This window comes from Carassius carassius, chromosome 40 (genome assembly GCF_963082965.1).
Source record: "Carassius carassius chromosome 40, fCarCar2.1, whole genome shotgun sequence".
Lineage (NCBI taxonomy): Eukaryota > Metazoa > Chordata > Actinopteri > Cypriniformes > Cyprinidae > Carassius > Carassius carassius.
The window spans coordinates 15,631,359-15,652,262 of NC_081794.1; the positions used below are offsets into that span (position 1 = coordinate 15,631,359).

The following is a 20,904-nucleotide window of genomic DNA, read 5'->3' on the forward strand; positions in this document are numbered from 1 at the left end:
GTCGCATAGGGGCAAAAAAATTGGAATTGGGTCATTTCAGCCTGCAGTGTGAACGTAGCCATAGTGATGTGTCATTCTTGAATGATTCATTCATTTTGAACGAATCTTTAATGTGACTCGGGAAGAACGAGTCGTCTCGGGGAGTGATTCGTTCAGTCACACATGCGCAATATTCTATAGGTTCTGTTCCGCTAGTAGTAATTCACAGGGGGGCAGGGTTTCATATTTTATTGAAGCACCCCTGGGCGCCACCATTGGCTAGCGGACCCCCACCTGCTGTTAACATTCAATTGACTCCCATTCATTTTGGCGTCACTTTGACAGCGAATAACTTCTAAGGCATTTAAAGACTCCATTTGTCCATTCATTATTTGTAAAGAAACACGAAAATGTATAAAAGGCCCCATTACCTCGTATCTTACGTTGTGGCTCCGTAGAAGCAGTTTTTGTAAAAATAGGCTAACGATTGCGTCATAACCAAGCGCCAACCTCCTGCTCTCTCTCGTGAGGCCAATAAGGAAGTGACTAAAACTGCAATTCATCGACTGGCCGCTTGAGGCTGGCTGCAAAAGGGAGTCAGTCCCATAGACTCCCCATGTTAAAATGCCCAACTTTACAGCAGGAAAAAACATGTTTACAGTCTGGCTCAAAAAATTATTTTGGTCTAAATAGCTAATTTTGCCCTTCATGACAACTGTGAGGGGGGTGAATTTTTTTATAACTCATCCGTTTAAATTATATTAAGACTATATTAAAGTTCTGCATAATTAAGGGCGTAGCCACTTGAGTGACAGGTGGATTGCCGCTGCTGACACTGCCGTCGTGCTAGGTGGGTGTGGCTACAGCAACTAGCTCCCGCCTTTTTGCCCATTTTTGATTGTCCGGGAGAGTCGCGCGGTGACGCGCTGCCAAGATGGCGACGGCCCGCTCTACACACTTTAGGCTTCAAAAACACACTTCAGGAGTCTACAGGTGACGTCACTGACACTACGTCCATGTTTTTATACAGTCTATGGTCATAACCTGCGACTCTCTGTCACACAGTAGAGAAATTACCATATGGACAGGAGAAGCTCGCAGACAATCTTTTACTGTCTATGAGGCAATCGGGGGGACGTGGAGGCATAAAGTCAAGGGAGAAGCCCATAGAGAGTACATAAAAGCAACGGAACAAAATTATTCAACAACGTCTGCAAGAATCGGTGGGTGATTCAGATTTCTCTTGGCACAGCTATTAGAAGACTTACAATTGTCAGACAGGTTGCTCACGTGACATCTACGTCATTAAGCTCAGTTTGAGTCTGTGCAGTACGCTCGACCCCCAGGAAGTGCGTGCTTCTAATTGACTTCACTTGCCTCCGTTGAATCCAATGGGGTCTCTGTGTCCATTTCTTTTACTGTCTATGGTAATTCACCTGTGTCAGTCAATGCAGTCTGAGCTGGAAAGAGAATTGATTAGTTCATCTCACGAGTCTTCCGGTTGTTCGTTCTTTTGTCATGTGACGTGACAACATTGGCTAGAGTAATTAGTTAATTTACAACCTTCCTTACAAATGGGTGCATAGTACTTATTATTATTTTTTATTATAATTACTGGTTATGCTTTAAATTGTGTCCATATGATGGCGAAATCACTTTGATAAAGAAGATATTTGTTTCGTTTTTTTTTTTTTTTTTTACAGTGGATTCTAACCTCCAAAAACCTTGTTGTATGATTTATGTCTTTTGAGTTCACCCTTCAGATTAGACTATAGAACTGTAGTGTTACTTGTTTAGGATTCAAAATGTTATTTGCTTTTAATTTATGTCCTTTTTGTGCAATCTTCTTGTACATATATTAGACCAAAATGTCAAGTTTGCCTAAGAAAAGCAATTATTAGACCAGCAAACTCAAAAGTAGATTAAAAATGAACAAAATAGGCTATAAATACTTTGTATTGTAGGCATGGATTATTATATTATTATATAGCCTAGTGTTTATTTATTGATAGACAGTCAAAAAGACAAAATTCATCAATATTTTATTTATAACAGGGTTTTATTTATTTATAAAATAGTAACACACCACAGATCCTGAAGAAATGGTAACAAAAACACAGTGACAGAAATGTCAGAAATAGCGCATGGGGCTGTCACGTGATTAAGGAACGACTCGACCCGAAGACTTTTCAGACAAGAGGTGAGGTGAGCTGATCACAGACTGAAGATCCAGGTAAAAAATGAATTAATCTTTTCTGTATCTTATAGCATTTTAGTTTTGTATTGTTTGTAGTGTGATCAATGTTTGCATAAGTACTAGATGTGTTGGGGAAGTAACACATAACATTTTAAATTACATTTTGCTAAAATGAACGTAATGACTTGAAAAAAGATTCGTTCATTTTGCTGAACGAGACTCAAAAGTCAGAGTCGGTAAAATAATCCGAACTTCCCATCACTACCGCATGATGTAATTTTCGTCATCAAGGGGCTCGCGGACAGCCGCGCATCCGTCCACGCTCAAAAAGTCTCAAAAAGGGCCTGCACGCAGACACGGTGTTAACAGTGCATGCACGAGGTGAATGATGAGACAGAAGTGATACTGACTCACTAACCCAAATGTTTGAACAATAGATAAACTGGACAATTTAATATACACTCAATATCATTTTTTGACAGCTGTTTTGTTTTTATTGTGTATTTATTACTGCTTATTAACTAAAGTGCTGAGTCAAACACATAATAACTTTCATATAATGTGCAAAATGAGACAACAGAAACATTTGATCATAAATTAATTTTAGCCCAATGAGTTAATAAACTGTAATGAGTTGACTACCAAATCCAAAGAATTTAATATTGGAAACTTTTGTCAATAATTCTATTTATTTAGGACTACTAGAATACTTTCACAGACTAAAGGCTGAGAACTACTGATTTAGGATTATGTTTGGGGTTAGAGGTTTTAAAATCCCCTAAGATTAAGTGTAAAACAATAAATGAAAGTAGCAGATTAAAATAACTCAGGTATGTATATGAACAAAGAGCAAATGTAGTGAGCGGCTCCACAGCAGTTAGAGTCACTCTTGTCTGATGGTGCTTTCTGGTGTAAAGGAGGTGCTGCTCCCTGTCTGTGGATGGCAATACTACAAGCTGGTGTGAATGTGCAGCTTTCTCACCCGAGGAGGAGGTTTCTTCAATAACACCAGCAGAGCCTGCAACACCAGGTTAGAGAACCGTGGCCTGATGGGAACAAAATCTGTAAAATGAAAAGACAGTATTGAGTAGGTTTGATATGCAGACCAAGCATAACACTGTAGATTGCCATCACTTCAAATAAAACAAGAACAAAAACTAAACAAGAGGAGATACAGCCCTTCCCAATCCATATAAATAATAGGGCACACATAAAGAACACAGTGATGTTTTTGAACATATTATCAGATTTGACAAGAAGTGCATCATACTCATTGTGACGGACTCACCCAGAAGTCTTTCTATATCGTCCACCACCACACAGCTCAATTTGGACTTGTAGGCATCCTCGAAAATCTAAATAGATAAAAACCATAAACCCACCATTAAAAGGTCAGCAGCTGAAATATGACATCAGTAACATCCCCCAAGACACCTGCTTTCAACACGCACAGATCTCGTAATGTCTTAACCTACAGTGATGAGGTTGCTACCTTCTTGATGGCCTGACATTTGGCGTTCTCTGCAAAGCCGATCATTTTGTCTGGAGAGCAGATCTTGATGAAGGGGAACTGGGAGTCCTCTGCGATCTTGGCTGCAAGTGCGGTCTTACCACTGTGAGGAGACCCTGAGGGAGCAGAGAGCATTCACACTCTCAGTCATCTCAGATTGCAGCCTTATGGTGCATGTTTCCTTGTGTGAACCAGAGAACAAGAGCAGGGAAGAATGCTGTTGCCTCACTGCTGGTGTGTACATGTGTGCAAAGTCACTCATAAATTTGCAGTCAGCGATCCTTTTGAACAGTTAGCTATTAACTCTTAGACTCCATCTTCATAACCTCTCTTAGGTTGAAACAATTCACACAAAAAAAGAAAAAGAAAATCACAATATGTATTAGTGGAATCATCAAATCACAAATGCTAATTAAATATATGTACAAAGCATTTAATAGTGAAGTGCAGCACTGTGTTCATTTACATGTTAGCAGCTCATGATCCAGTGTTTTCAGTGTCTCAGAAGGGCTTTGTTCACAGTAAATATATATTGCTCCAAACTGAATCTAATCTGGGTTATTCTCCTTTAAAACAGGCATTTAGGAAAACAATAGGAGCCACTCATTTACCAGATTTGTAACAAGAAGCATTTAACGTATGGAAAATGAAAAAGTTAAGACAGAACTATTCAAATTGTTATTTTACATTTATAGTAGTATAATTTTTCTTAAATATTCATTCATTTTTCACAGTGAAATACCATTATTACAAAAGTATTACTTGTTTTATTTTTCTATTTAACCATTAATGATAATAATAAGAATAGTTATATTAGTAATAACAATTATTTTAAATTATTGAATAATTATATTGAAATACAAATATAATATCTAAATATATAAAGAAAAAAATCTAAGTAAATTTAAAAAAAAATTTTAAACAGAAAAATACTACTCTATCCCAAAAAACCCTCCACAGACATCTCAGCAAACCAGCTGTCAGCAAACTCACAAGCAAAATGACTTATAGGCAGAAAATGTTTTGAAATTTTTGAAAAAATATGAAATTATTCTTGATTAAATATTTGAATTGATTGATATAAATTGCATTTATTTTATAAAAGGACTGTAATAAATCTTACAATAACATTTTGTTTATTGCTCCAAAAAATGCTACACCAGTATCGGAACAAGGACTTTTCCATGCTTAATTAAGAGAGAGAACAGAGATTTCTTTACTCACTAAAAAAAGAAATGTAACACTGTAAAGTGTTAACACTGTTTGTGTGTAAGACTTGCCTTCTGAAAGCACAGTTACTAGTGGAGTGCGTTCACTATTCTTGGTCTGTTGCACCAAAAGTTCTCCATCTCCCAGTATATCAGAAACACCATTGCTCCATTTCACAATCCCGTTCATGATGTAACTTGAGTAATCCTGATTAGTGCCAAAAGCCTTTACAGAAAAACAGAGAGAACTGCACTAAATATTAAAGCAATAAATTATTTTATTCATTGCTAAAATGATTTAATAATGCATAATAATTTAATTAATTTTTCTTAGTTGGCTCATTCACAGTGTAGAGTGCACAAAATAATTCACCAAACATTACTTTACACGTTAGATGTGAATAATAACAACCTCAAGTCTAAGTGGGCGGTTCTTTGCCAAAAATGAACTCCAATGTGAGCCAGACTTAATGCCGATAGTGAAGTTTGGCTGAATGAGATCTAATCAGGGGATTTGGATTCAACATATGCAAACTGAGTACACAATAATGGAGAATGGACTTACAGGCTTGATGTCATTATTCAGAGAGGCCAAGAAGTCACTCCTGTTGACTTGCAGCATGTGAGCCTTTTCTGTGTCCACCTCCACCTGAGTACTGGCCTACAAGAGCAAAAACACACAGAATGATCCTCAAACTCCTTTATTTAATCAAATGAAAGGTCTAGAAGCAAGAGAAAGACAGACCTATTACACCTGGGCAAGCTCCATCAAATATGGGAGCATTGTGTGTCAACACCATCAAATATGGGCATGTGTGAGCTACTAACACACACACACGCGCACGAACGCACACACACACACACACTTTGTCTAGCAACACAAAGATATCCATAGGCTTCTAAAATGCTTCTAAAAACTTGTTTGCATATAAAGCATGATTTGAATGGGTACAATTCACTACTTCAAGCATTAAAACCATCTTTTCTTATATTCCCATAAAAACCACAGCATTTCGATGCTATTAAAATGTGTAACACAAAATTGCCGTAATCTGCATTTTATTTGTATAATAAACCAATTTTGTAACTTGAGATAAGTTCCACGCAGAGTTCAGAACTGATTTTGTTTAAATCAACCATAATTATTTATGACTGTGGTGGTGTATTGTGGATGAGATGATGAGATCAGACCTTGATGTGACGGTTCATGGCAGTGGACTGGGCTGCTCGCACAAGCCCTTCCAGCTCTGCTCCGCTGTAGTTCTTAGTCTCAGCAGCAAGCTCCTTAATGTCAACATCTTTGGCCAGCATGTTTGACTGACTCATTTTTGCAGTGTGAATATTCATGATCTGAACACGGCCCGTCTCGTCAGGCAAGCCTGGAGAAGGATGATTAGACAACTAGTTGTTTCAGAAACCTTGAATATGTGACCTATTGAAAAGAGTCATTTCATTCTCACCAATCTCCATTTTGCCCTCCATTCTACCCGGCCTCAAGAGGGCTTCATCGATCAGGTGAGGCCTGTTGGTCATTCCTTAAACACAGTATGCTTTAATAATGAAAACAAAGCCAAATCAGTGAACAAACATAAAGCGTTGTCATTCTTTATGCTGGCTGATTCTACAGGAAGTTCTCACCAATGACCAGGATGTTGTTGAGCTGGTCTACGCCATCGATCTTAGACAGTAGCTGGTTGACTACAGTGTCGTGGACCCCAGTGCTGCCTGCCATGCTGCCACGTTGTTTACAGATTGCATCAATTTCATCAAATATAATGATGTGCAGTCCACTGTTGGCCCCCAACTTCAAAAAGACAAAAAAAAAAGAGACAGAAAAGGGTCTTAACAGGGCACCCATAATTTCAACATTGTCATATGAAGGTTCACTTGTAATATTAATATTATATATTTTACATTTGTTGTTTTTATTATGTTAGGACAGTATATAGTCATGAAGCGAAGTGGGAGCCGGGGGGGGGGGGGGGGGGGGGGGGTGTCATCGGGAAAGGTCCGCAAGCCATGGCTCAAACTTGGGATGCCCAAAGCGCAACTGCGCTATATGGCTATCAGTGCCAAGATATTTATTAAAATACTTATTACACTAATAAATGAAAGTAATAAGCAAGTAAATTTGCAGTTTTCATTTTCATTTTAGTTTGTTCATTTCTTGTCAGTAGACTCAGCACTACATTTTTTTTTTATATATATATATTTCTGTTTAACTTTTATATCAATTTTAGTATTTAAACGTAAACTTTTGGGGGGTTTTCCACTGGGTACAGTTAAGCCTGGCTCACACTACAGGAGTTTTAAAATCATAACCGATTTGGAAATCTGGTTGCAGCACACACATGAGGAGAATCTTTGCAGATTATCTTCCCTCAAATATTAAACATGCACACACTACAAGATTTGAACATTGTGGCACATCACACACTACAAGATATCATTAAGATTATCATGCCAGAGGGAGCGCCTCACGCAGAAGATCACTGAATTTTTTATTTATTTATTTATTTATTTTTTTAAGTGTGCTAGCTTTGTGCATTCCCCTGGTGCATTAATACTGAGGCGATTTCACTCAAACACTTCTCTTTCTCCTTACAGTTTTGATGCGTTTTTGCCATATTATACAGGCAGTTGTGTTACTACAAAATGTCAAGAAACAGTTTCCTCTATCTTCCTGTTTTGCAGTTTTGTGCATTGGCTGTGAAAGTACTGACATTATCATATAGCCATCATCATCCCGATTTAAATCCTAAATATCAAACATGTTAGATAATAATCAGGGCTGCCCCAATTTGTGTGCGAGCAGATCGGTGGGTGCGAGATTCGATCGGTGAACGCATCACATTAGATAATCCGTGCCGAACATCGGGACAGATCGAGGTGCTCGACAAGATGTTTGCTCCGATTCTCGGGAGGGGGAAATTGGGGCTAAATCAGGCTAAAACTCCTGTAGTGTGAGCCCTGCTTTAGTACCACCTCGGTTGAGGTTCCAAGTGAACTGTACCATTATCAAAACGTGATGTGTAAACTATGCTGATCATGGATTGGCCAGAGAGAGTCGTCACTACCTTCGTCACTGAACTTGCGACACAAACCCAAAAGAACCACTAGATTTAAAGGGATACTCAAAAATTTTGTCATTGTGGCGCAGAGGACACCGAAGAGCACACGCAGCACAGTGATATGAAGTGTCACAGAGGAGACCGTTTACAAAGGAATTATTGAATAAAGTCATTATTTTTGTTTTCTTTGCTTACAAAAAGTATTCCCGTCCCTTCATATAACCCAGATTGCAAGTCTGATGGAAGATGGGAGTATTCTGATTACATCTTTTCATACCTTTTATGGACCTTGACACTGTTATTTACTTGGCAGTCTATGGGACAGACTCAAGCCTCCAGGTTTTCATCCAAAATAACTTAAATTGTCTTCCGAAGATGAACGGAACTTTTATGGGTTTGGAACGACATGGGGGTAAGTGATTAATGACAAAATTTTCATTCTGGGGTGGAGTAATCCTTTAAATCAGCACAGCCAGTGAAGGACCAAGTTTTGAACGAGCGCAACTTTTTTAACAACCAAAACGTTTTGTTGTCAGTTGCGGAAGTACAGACATTACTCTCGTTGATTGCAGAGGAGCTGATCCAGCGAGAGCTTGATGGGGCAACACGGATTTAAAAAGTTTTTCATGAGTCGCAGCAGTAGAGGCGGCACAACTATAACGACATGTAAATAATTCCACCCACTCTAAAGCGATACTAAACTGCAGTGGAAATACAAACCGTGCGGAGTCTTACCACACAGTGGTAAAGCGCCATTAGTTAGACCTTGTGTACATCTGAATTTAACTTAAAGGGTTAGTTCACCCAAAAAGGAAAATTTTGTCATTAATAACTCACCCTCATGTCGTTCCAAGCCCGTAAGACTGCTGTTCATCTTCAGAACACAGTTTAAGATATTTTAGATTTAGTCCGAGAGCTTTCTGTCCCTCCATTGAAAATGTGTGTACGGTATACTGTCCATGGTTAGAAAGGTAAGAAAAACATCATCAAAGTAGTCCATGTGACATCAGAGGGTCAGTTACAATTTTTTGAAGCATCGAATATACATTTTGGTCCAAAAATAGCAAAAACTATGACTTTATTCAGCATTGTCTTCTCTTCCGTGTCTGTTGTGAGAGAGTTCAAAACACTGCAGTGTAGTGATATCCAGTTTGTGAACAAATCACTCGATGTAACCGGATCTTCTTGAAACAGTTCACCAAATCGAACTGAATAGTTTGAAATGGTTCGCGCCTCCAATACGCATTAATCCACAAATGACTTAAGCTGTTAACTTTTTTAATGTGCCTGACACTCCCTCTGAGTTCAAACAAACCAATATCCCGGAGTAATTCATTTACTCAAACAGTACACTGACTGAACTGCTGTGAAGAGAGAACTGAAGATGAACACCGAGCCGAGCCAGATAACGAAATAGTTTTGCTATTTTTGGACCAAAATGTATTTTTGATGCTTCAAAAAATTCTAAGTGACCCTCTGATGTCACATGGACTACTTTGAAGATGTTTTTCTTACCTTTCTGGACATGGACAGTATACCGTACACACAGCTTCAATGGAGGGACTGAGAGCTCTCGGACTAAATCTAAAATATCTTAAACTGTGTTCCGAAGATGAACAGAGGTCTTACGGGTTTGGAACGACATGAGGGTGAGTCATTAAAGGGGGGGTACAATGGTATTTTGTGTATTCAGAGTTGTTCACAGTGTTAAAGAGATGAATTCTCATGCTAAACATGGCCAAAGTTTTAAAATATAATTTAGAAGAATGACTGAGAATTTCTGTGCCGAAAATCTTACTTGTGGGTTGGTATAAGTTTCGGCTGATTTTTTTCGATTGTGGATCTAATGATGTAGACGAGAACGGAAGTCCTTATGTGAGCATTTCTCCCAGAAAAGCGTGCCTGCGCACACACATTGACCAGTAGAGAGCGATACCGCGCACATCAACACGCTTCAAAATCGTCGGCAGCGCTGCGTAGGATTTGTTCGAGAATGCCTCCAAAGAAGTGCATTTTTGGATGTGAGGGAAAGTTTACCGTGTTCAGCTTCCCCAAGAACCCAGCGTTACATGAAGAGTGGATGCAGTTTGTTTTTCCGGGGCAGCAACGGAGTGTATCAAGTGCGTCTGTGTGTTCTGGTCATTTGAGTGACAAATGTTTTATAAACAAGGCCCAAGTCGACGCTGGATTTGCACATCGTTTGCTATTAAAACATGGAGCCATCCCTGTGATAAAAGACCACATTCATGTAAGTACAATTGCATCAGATTTCTGTATTTTGTTGGAAATTAGCACATAAGTGAATATATGTTAATGGAAACAACACGAAACATCAGTATTATAGCTCCGCTCACGGCAGGCCTCCAGGAGCTCTGCTTTTTCCGGAAAGAATCGGAAAGCTGTATTTTTCTTTTATAAATATGATAAAACGAAATACTTTTTGGATATATGAAGGATGCAGTACTACTCTATAGGTACTCAAGATTAACATGAGATTAGGTGAAACTGTGTATGTTGTGTACCCTTTAAAGACATAATTTTCATTTTTCGATGAACTAACCCTTTAAGTGTTTAAAAAGTTGATCAAATATTTATATTATAATATTCATTTTTTTATTTGATTACAGCTTTATTTAAAATAATGAAAACATTTTTACAAACAGTTTTAGTTTTAGGTAACAGTAAAAACACAGAATAGGATATAATAGAATACCATTTTACATTTTTATTTCAGCTTTATTAAAATTTATAAAAAACTTTTTTAATAGTTTTTTTTAGTTTGATTTAGGTTACAGTAAAACAACAGAACACAACAGAATGCAATTTGCTAGCAGAATAGATAACCTTTAAGAAAAATAAAGTCAGGTTAAATGACAAGCCTAAAACCTCTAATTTTGTTTTGATGTCCTCTTAAAAACTTGCGCGTATAGTTCTCTTGAGCTCCCTGCTTAAATGCCAGGTTGGTGAATGGACTGTGACTGTATAAACTCTGCGACAATGGCCTACAATTAAGAGTTATCTTCTTCATCTGGGAGGCTGTCAGAGGCTAGGTCGTAACATTTAGCGCAGATGGGAGGCCAGTATGAGTATGCGTGGCCTCCCGTGAGTCAGGGTGAGGGGTTAGAGATAGCCGAACACTGTCATTAAGAGGTGACGAGTGAGCTCTTCAACGTCATGTAGTCACACTGTCTACCAACACAACATCACACTCAAGCACGGCCAGAACTAGCAGTTCACTGCCAACACTTATTGACACATCACCCTTGGAAAAAAAACTATGATAAAGTTTCTAAGCAAACACTAGGCCATTTACAGTAATTAGTAAGTATATTTCAGCAATCTGAAGTTATTTGTAGAGCTGCTGGAGGCTCCAAAACTGGGAACAGCATCCTTTTTTTTTGAATGTTGACAGACCAATCTTTATTTAAAGTGTCAAATATCAGTGGGTTCCATCAAAGAGCCATATGAATGTAAGGTTGTGCAAAACGTCTGTATGGCCTTTCTAAGATAACGGTGATTTGTGATGTGCATTAATGAATGGAGATTTTCCTAAGTGTGTAATTTTTAATAATTTGTTACGAAATCTCTTTCCCCTGCATCTTCTTTCCTGGTTTCTTACCCTTTTCTGTTCCTCCGCTGCATCAGCAAACAGCTTTCTGATGTTGGCCTCGGACTCGCCCACATATTTGTTCAGAATCTCTGGCCCGTTCACCACCTTCGGCTCTCTGGCATTCAGCATCTTACCAATCTGGCACGCCATCAGCGTTTTACCACAGCCGGGCGGCCCAAACAACAAGATCCCCTTCACATGTTTACAGCCTGTGGAAAGAGTCAAAACCGGAGGGTATGAAACATAAGACTTTACAAAATAGTATAAGCATGAATGACAAACAGTATAAGAGTGTTCACAATGCAAGGAAAAGTATTTTAAGAAACGATTTTAAAATATGGCAAACTCATGTCAAGTGGTATAACAAAGTAAAAAGACAAAAAAAATGTCCTTTGAATACATGTAAATGCACACAACTTTTTTTTTTTTTTGCTAAATAAAATACATAGTTGTTCAAGTTTTTTATCTCTTATTCTCGCCAAATCTGCATTTATTTGATCAAAAACACAGTAAAAAAGATTTTAATACATATTTAATCAATCCTTGCTGATTACAAAAAAATAAAAAACTAATCCCATATATAAAAGCACACACAATAAGTTTGACGAAGCGTCTAATACAACTGTTTTTAAAGTAGCACAGGGGTCTTTTTGATGAGAGCCCTGTTTTTGGTTAACAACATCTGCTGGCTGCCATTTGGAGAGAGCGGAAAGGCTGGAGATAACCAGCAGGCCTGAGATGAGAATCAGTATGGCCATTTACTCCTGTTGACAGACTTTTCACGGAGGAGAAAAACGAGGCAGTGGCTGGGCAGACCGAAATGACCTTTAGCTGGTGGGAGTTTTGGGAGAAACTGGGTGTACTGGTGTAAACTCCCACCCAAGCGCTGTCAGACAATAACATACACAGACACACACTCGCAACCTTCCTTCAGCACCTGGGCTCCAAAACCAACCCCAATTAGGCGCTCACCTTTGCACTATCAAGACCCACCATCTCATTAGAGCAGCCAGCTGCCCGAGCCAGAGGCCGATTCCTGCAGCCATCACACCACAAAGGTCATCTCTCGCTCTCTCTCACACTCACACTGCACTCTAAAGGCTCTCTGTGTACGTGTGTATGTGGATCAAGTCATCTGGCAGCTTACAGGAATACACTCTTCACAACTGTTCCTTTTCAATGTAAAACAACAAAGTTGAGATTGTTTAGATGAGCCCTGTAGAGGACAATGCTTTAAAGAAAAACCCATTTGAAACACACAAAAAAACTATAGTAGTAGGCGCTGACAGCGTGTTCGAGGTGGCTGCTATGCTGTTGGTGGATGATTACTAGGGTATTCTGGGTTTATTTAAACTCCTAAATCATAAAAATGAGCAACAGTAATAATGATGCTTGACTTAGCACATTTAAACATCCTTGTGCAATGTTTGGCAAGTTCAGAATGGTATAAAATGATAATTAAAACCAAAAACTGAGTGTTAACAGTAATGGATAAAACAAACTGAAACCACATGTACGCAAAAACCACACACTCCTGGTGGCCTTAGAAAAAATGGATTGTGTTCAGCTGAAATATTTAGTTATAATTATTAGAAATGTAACAACTAAGCAACACAAGAAATAAGTCATTCTTGTTTCAGAGTAACAGTGCAACAGTGGGTAGAGGTCCAAAACACAATTAAATGTACTCCAGGTCCAAAAAAGGTGTTTATTCAAATAAATTTAAAGGTTTTGCATCAGTGCATGTTATTTTAGTGTGGAAAGTCCTTATACAGAGATTGGATTGGCTGTGTATTATGATCATATTTCACCGTTGACATGCGCTTCCTCATTTAGGAATGAGCACCTGTTGAGAATCTGTACGAAATTCAGTGTGAGAACTTTTTTTTTTTTGCACACAATGAGGAACACTTGTTCACAATTATTGGCAGAAGACACCCAGTGTCTGAAAGCTGAGAACTGAACGTAGACAGCAGTTTCAGCTGAAAATGATTCAAATACTTTTGCTGCAGGAGTCAATCTGATGGGAATGTGTCTGCTGGATAGCATCTTTAACATTTGTTTATCTGTATAAAGGCTGAATATAAATCATAAACACACAATCAGACTGCAGTCTGAGGATATAATTCATACTAGGCTTTTGACCGTAAGCCAGAAGCAAAGGAGAAGACAACATAAGGATGTTTTTTCTAACAGGGCAGTTCTCTCATTTATGGTTAGGATGAGGTGCTGGGAGGGTCTGAAAACTGTCCGTCCAAACTCATATATGTTGGCTTTCTCCTCTCTCTCTCAAACTGTGTGTTTCATGTCGCCCACAACATGCTGTGCCTCTGCCTCAGTGGCCATTTAAATAGAGAGGGATTTGTGAGAAAAGAAGAGAGAAGAGAGAAACAGGGGCGTCATGCGCTCTTTATTTTTTGAGAGAGCACTAGTGGTGGTCCTGGACTGCTTGGTACCCAAAGAAAGCTAAGAAAAGAAGTTACAGTTTTCCCTTCAAAGTGCCAGAGGGAGAGAAGAGACTCACCCATCTGCTCCACTCTGTCTGGAGGAAAGACTCGCGAGGCGAAGGCCCGACGGAAGATGTCAGAGAACTCCTTGTCCAGGCCTCCGATGCCCATTCGCTCAAAGTTCAAGTCTGGGTTGATGATGGACTGCCGAGAACCTCTGGTCTTTGCTTTTCCTGGAGAAAAATGACCAAAAACAGACCGCTAAAGAAATTACATATTTATATTGAATTTTTCAAGGTTATACCACGTCTAATATTCAGTTATGTATAAAACAATGGAGTAGAGTTGACAATTAAATGAGGTGGCTGAAGTCAAACCACATGTGTTCTGACTGCCATCTAGTGGTGCAGTTTGGTTGTTACACTATTTGAAGTAATGAAAGACACTGGATAAAACTGAAATATAACTGTATGAAGTATATATCAATGGAAAAGAAAACCTGTGTTTTGAGGGATAAATAAAAGATTTGTTGCAAGCTTATAAACTGTTCTTAAAACACTTGAGTTGCTTAGGAGCAAAGACTTAAAACAGAGATTGTAGTGAATGTTAATGTAAAGTAATGAAGTTTTTTCTTTCCGTTACATGGAACTGAATGTGTGTGCAGTTAGTACTCATTTTGTAATTCTAAACAAGAATAAATGGTATAATAAAAAATTAATTAAAAAATGACATTCCAGAGATGATTTAACAAAGTGCTAACACATCCTGCAAGTAAAAGCATGTGACGTATTTCATCCCAACTCACAAGAATTAGTGACCTATCAAGTTAGCAGCGACTAATGATAAAGACTATTTATCAGCAGCAGCTGACAATATTGGATTAACCATGACAGGTCCTTAGGTTAATAAGTCTAGACTAAACACTGAACTAAATAATGTAGCTACTGTATTAGAAACTATTCTGAAGACTCATACACATATTGCAGATGTCAGAGCCACAATGGTGGTGTGTGTTTACAAGTTAAACACTAACCAATCAAATTGAGAGAAGAGCTCTCCGATTTCTCAAAAATCACCTGACTGTTGCCATGCAACAGTCCAATCTCAATCTGAAAAAGACAAACAGAGGAAACCATATTAAAGATATATGAATAGGTATGGTTTGATAGTAAGCAATAAAAAGCTACCTTTTGTTGTTTAATAGAGCCTTGCTCGCCGCGAAGGATGCTGGGATCCATGGCGTCGATATCTTTTATGAGCAGTGCAAAAAGCTTATCACAGTAGCTGAAGACGAACTGCCGGGAAGACAATATAGGTTTAACTGTACTTCATTAAGTTTAATTTCGTTAGCGCTTTGCTGGCTCACCTGCTGGCCTTTGCTAAAAAAAACTGGATAAACTCAATCGCCATTTTATCAGTCGTATGGGTTGCTGTCAACACTCTTCTTCACTCTTCAAGACAACAGAGGGAAGCATACAATAAGAAAATGATCACTGTTGAAATATACTATAGTTGTTAGTCAGGGTAGATGTCAGATGACACACGTGAATGAAAACAAGATTTTGTGTGAAATGTGTCTTTCCACATTTTAATAGGACCAAACTTGCACTAAGAACCTGTAACAAAACTACTCCAAAGAAATGTCAACTTACACTACTGTTATTGTTACAAAAGGTTGGCATCAGAAAAATTGTTGTTGTTTAATACCTTTATTCACCAAAGACAAAAACAAATCCAAATACATTTTTGAACTTTCCATTCATCAAAGAATCCTGAAATATCCTGAACATTTTCAACATTAATAAGGAGGAGGAATTCTTCTTGAAAACCAAAATCATCAGATCATGTCATACACATACCTTCCACATCCTGGTTTAGAGAGAGTCCGGCCCATTTCCTCTATGACACAGAGAGCATATCTATCAATTTCTATTATCTTGCTTTTAGTATACTACAGGCCACACAATTACTATAAAGTTATTATTTTTAAGATCCTATTCCTAAAAGCAATACAATATATTTGTACAACTTTCTCTTGATAGATAGTCTTACTGTAAAGAACACTAATTACAAAATGTGTACTAAAAAGTTACTCTAGTGGTGTTTAAGTTCTTGGACACTTGTTGATAAAATATCACATCATGCCAAAAATAAGACCACTGTGAGAAAGTTCCTGTAGTACCTGAGAAGTCTTTCTGCTGTCATGTTAACAGATGAAGGAGAAGCAGGCAAAAACAATGCAAGACATTAAGAAATAAGCATGCTCACAACAGCAGTACATCTTGTACATCTGCATACTAATGCAGTTCACAAGACAGACAGCAAAAAGTGGTTACATAAAGACATATTCAGAGAACACTGTGTGTCATGGGACGTTAGAAAAGCTTGTTTATGATGATAAAAAACTGTACCTGAGGTAGACTGAAGGCAATTGTTCCTGGCACTACGCTTGAGTGGGTTTTCACTGTGAACACAAACTTCTGAGTGGGTGTGGTTTTAATGCTTAAATGTCTATAAATTTACAAATGAAAAATAAGGAAAGAAAATTATTTGACATGCATTGTGACATCTCTTGTTTTGTGATTCATTACACATAAAAATACTCACTGGCCAGATTTAAAGTCCTTCTCACTTGCATACACACAGTTTGTGAGAGACAGTTCATCTGTCGGGCATCTCGCTGCTTGCATCAGCTGCACAGGAAAGAAGAAAAAGCAAGAAAAGCACAGAAGTGATACCAAAATCATAAACGCTGACACTTTACCCTGATAATACAGTACTAGTCAAGAGCTCAAACACATTTAATCATGTTCAATTATTATTTTCCAGAAGCCACATTTGTCTAGATCAGAGGTCTTTACATTTTAAAAGGCCAACAATACATACATACATACATACTAGGGCTGAAACGATTCCTCGAGTAACTCGATCACAAAAAATGATCGAGGCAAATTCCTCTGCCTCAAAGCCTCTTTTAATTTATTTTAAATCTCACGTCAGCTTCTTTCGCAACGATTTTTTTAATGTGACACAACGCGTTTACGTCTATGGAGGAATTATTGAGTCAGATTATAAACTAAAAGTCTAAAACTAAAAGTCTTAAACCAAATCTAAAAATCTAAATTTTAAACTTAAAGTCTCAGTCGAAAATTAATTTGGTATTTAGGATTGGGCATTTGGTATTTAAGTTTGGGCATTTTCTATTTAGGGTTGGGCATTTGGTCATTTAGCCATTTAGGATTGAGCATTTGGGGATTTAGGATTGGGAATTTGGGTATTTAGGATTGGGCATTTAATCATTTAGCCATTTAGGATTGAGGAGTGTATGCAAATTAGGAGGCGTGGCCCAAATACTGGAGGCTGGGTTTGAAATGGCTGGTGCGCAGAAGCACCTTATGGACAGCAGAGGGAGCTCCCAGTGCTAAGGAGCACACTGTAATGAAAGTAATGTAATTGTAATGTAATTCTGTTTCTGTAATGAAACAGAGCGAGTGAGCGGCTTGAGCGAGGACTGTGTGATAACTTCAACTTAATGACAGCTTTGTAACATTTGTGGCCTCAAACACAAAGTCACCAGTGAAAGGAGGGCTATCGGTCTGACGACGAGAAAGCAGCAGACAGTACAGCAGGTAAGATGCTAATATTAGCTACTAGTTATATAAGCTGATATTGCTAACATGCTTTAGTAGGGTATTATTATATTGGGACATGCTGTTTTGTTTTTTTAAATTGCGGTTAACCCCTCTGACATTAGTAGATACACTCCTTTCACATTGCCACTAGATGGTCTTGTTTCTGTTTTTTTGTTTTTTTTTTTTGTGAGAGAAAAGAAATTAGGCTTGTTCGACTTGAACCGGCGCTGCACACTGCAAGACTGATCGGTTTATGAAATCAAAGTACTCGAGAGCGATTCAAAAGCATAAGGAGTGTCTACTCTCTTTGGTGTCATATGTCGTGTGTGTATGTATATACTCAGACCGGCCTGTCTGGCACCAACAACCATGCCACGCTTAAAATTGCTTAAATCACCTTTCTTTCCCATTCTGACATTCAGTTTGGAGTTCAGGAGATTGTCTTGACCAGGACCACACCCCTAAATGCATTGAAGTAACTGCCATGTGATTAGTTGATTAGATAATTGCATTAATGAGAAATTGAACGGGTGTTCCTAATAATCCTTTAGGTGAGTGTATACATATACATATATACATACACACACGACATATGACATCAAAGAAAGTAGACGCTCCTTATGCTTTTGAATCGCTCTCGCAGTACTTTGATGTCAAACCGATCAGTCTTGCAGTGTGCAGCGCAGGTTCAAGTCAAACAAGCCTAATTTCTTTTCTCTCACAATCTTTATAAAATATATATAGGCTATATAGCAACAACAACAAAAAAAAACAGAAACAAGACCATCTAGTGGCAATGTGAAAGGAGTGTATCTACTAATGTCAGAGGGGTTAACCGCAATTTAAAAAAACAAAACAGCATGTCCCAATATAATAATACCCTACTAAAGCATGTTAGCAATATCAGCTTATATAACTAGTAGCTAATATTAGCATCTTACCTGCTGCACTGTCTGCTGCTTTCTCGTCGTCAGACCGATAGCCCTCCTTTCACTGGTGACTTTGTGTTTGAGGCCACAAATGTTACAAAGCTGTCATTAAATTGAAGTTATCACACAGTCCTCGCTCAAGCCGCTCACTCGCTCTGTTTCATTACAGAAACAGAATTACATTACAATTACATTACTTTCATTACAGTGTGCTCCTTAGCACTGGGATCTCCCTCTGCTGTCCATAAGGTGCCTCTGTGCACCAGCCATTTCAAACCCAGCCTCCAGTATTTGGGCCACGCCTTCTAATTTGCATACACTCCTCAATCCTAAATGGCTAAATGATTAAATTCCCAATCCTAAATACCAAATTCCCAATCCTAAATCCTAAATGGCTAAATGACCAAATGCCCAAATGCCCAACCCTAAATAGAAAATGCCCAATCCTAAATACAAAATGCCCAATCCTAAATACCAAATTAATTTTCGACTTGGACTTTAAGTTTCAAATTTAGATTTTTAGATTTGGTTTAAGGCTTTTAGTTTTAGACTTTTAGTTTATAATCTGACTCAATAATTCCTTCATATACGTCACCCACAAAGCGGAAGGAGACACAAGCACTGTGTCCGAAACAGGCAGGAAGGAAGTAGACCGGAAGTTGAAGTCGGCCGCGTGCCACCATCTTGTAGCAGAACTTCACTTGCGTTAGCATCGCTTTGACTCCCATTCATTTTGGCGTCACTTTGACAGCGAATAACTTTACATCTGAGGCGTTTAAAGACTCCATTTGTCCATTATTTATTTCTAAAGATACACGACAATGTATAAAGGGCTCCATTACCTTCTATGTTACATTATTGCCCCGTAGAAACAGTTTTTGTAAAAAATAGGCTAACGATTGCGTCATAACCACTCGACTCTCTGTCGCACAGTAGAGAATTTACCGTACAGACAGGAGGAGAAGCTCGCAGGCAATCGGGGAGACGTCAAGAGAGAAGCCCATAGATACAAGCCCTGGCGTTACATTTTAAAATACTATACAAAATAATTAATCAGAATACTTACTCCTGCTCACTCACGCCAAAGAACTCCCCGCTCAAGCTTGCCGTCTCTGCAAGATTAACGATGGCAGTTTTCACACACAGCTACTAGAAGATTTACATCAGCTAAAAATGGGCTTCACTTGTCTCAATTGAGTTCCAGTGGGGTCACTGTGTCCATTTCTTTTACTGTCTATGCCATAGACATGACGTTCTATTTATGTTTGCAAACGTAAAGAGAACGTCATGGCGTGTGTCCATGGCAAGATAGAGCTGGCATACCACAACTAGGACCCTATGATTTCCGCTATGCAGAAAACGCGGAAGGAATCGCGGAATCCAGTCATAAACATTTACATGTTCTGCGTGTCTCTGTTAATGAATGGCACAGAAGCGCTTCTTCATTTATTTACACACTGAAGTGCGCGTGACGCTCGCGGTGATTTCAGCGTCTGCCATCTCACTAAATAAAGACGTGAACACATGGACTACATCTCAAGAACTGCTCTGACAGTCACTTCATGAGCATTTGACCATTTTGTTTGAGTAAAACTAGCGTCACATCACATACACAGAACTGTAAAGGTACGTCAACCCGTCAAAATAAAAGTCTGGTTAAAGACTATTGTTCAGCAGAATGTACATAGCCTACTACTAAAAAAAAAAATCAAACATTATTTTTTTTAAGGTTTAATCACACAACATTTCTTCCATGTTTTATTTTTAATAGTAAATCCCCTTTGTTTACCAAAAAGTTAAGTTAATTTTCAATAATTAAAAGATAAATTAATTTTTTATGTGTTTAATGTTTAAAGGAATAGTTCACCCAAAAATCAATATTATGTAATTAATGACTCACCCTCATGTCGTTCCAAACCAATAAGACCTCCATTTATCTTCGGAACACAGTTTAAGATATTTTCGATTTAGTCTGAGAGCTCTCAGTCCCTCCATTGGAACTGTGTGTACGGTATACTGTCCATGTCCAGAAAGGTAAGAAAAACATCATCAAAGTAGTCCATGTGACATCAGAGAGTCAGTTAGAATATTTTGAAGCGTCGAAAACACATTTTGGTCCAAAAATAGCAAAAACTACGACTTCGACAATTCAGCATTGTCTTCTCTTCCGTGTCTGTTGTGAGAGAGTTCAAAACAAAGCAGTTTGTCAAACCCGGTTCGCGAACTATTCTATATAACTATTCGTAAAACCATGTTTCAAACCATTAAATTGGTAACAAAACAGTGTCTATTATCCTTTTCACTAATAAATAAATACATCC

At 38.3% G+C, this 20,904-nt stretch overlaps 1 protein-coding gene and 1 long non-coding RNA gene across 2 annotated transcripts in view; both read right to left on the reverse strand.

The window, feature by feature from the left end:
• The window catches only part of LOC132122200 (vesicle-fusing ATPase-like), a 28,521-nt gene extending 13,182 nt beyond the window's left edge, over positions 1 to 15,339 (reverse strand). The window contains exons 1-11 of the mRNA XM_059532177.1: positions 15,210 to 15,339; positions 14,100 to 14,255; positions 11,585 to 11,784; positions 6,533 to 6,698; positions 6,355 to 6,429; positions 6,086 to 6,273; positions 5,460 to 5,555; positions 4,963 to 5,120; positions 3,669 to 3,789; positions 3,447 to 3,531; positions 3,159 to 3,238 (exon numbers count right to left, since the gene is read on the reverse strand). Of these exons, the coding sequence (XP_059388160.1) occupies positions 3,159 to 3,238; positions 3,447 to 3,531; positions 3,669 to 3,789; positions 4,963 to 5,120; positions 5,460 to 5,555; positions 6,086 to 6,273; positions 6,355 to 6,429; positions 6,533 to 6,698; positions 11,585 to 11,784; positions 14,100 to 14,193 (1,263 nt within the window). The 5' untranslated portion in view covers positions 14,194 to 14,255; positions 15,210 to 15,339. The remainder of the gene's footprint in view (positions 1 to 3,158; positions 3,239 to 3,446; positions 3,532 to 3,668; positions 3,790 to 4,962; positions 5,121 to 5,459; positions 5,556 to 6,085; positions 6,274 to 6,354; positions 6,430 to 6,532; positions 6,699 to 11,584; positions 11,785 to 14,099; positions 14,256 to 15,209) is intronic.
• A 170-nt stretch (positions 15,340 to 15,509) lies between these two features.
• On the reverse strand, positions 15,510 to 16,716 carry LOC132122202 (uncharacterized). The gene is made up of 3 exons (XR_009426348.1): positions 16,630 to 16,716; positions 16,434 to 16,486; positions 15,510 to 15,921 (listed from the first exon to the last, which is right to left on the reverse strand). It is a non-coding gene; the product is annotated as an uncharacterized LOC132122202 (long non-coding RNA).
• Between the last annotated feature and the right edge of the window lie 4,188 nt (positions 16,717 to 20,904).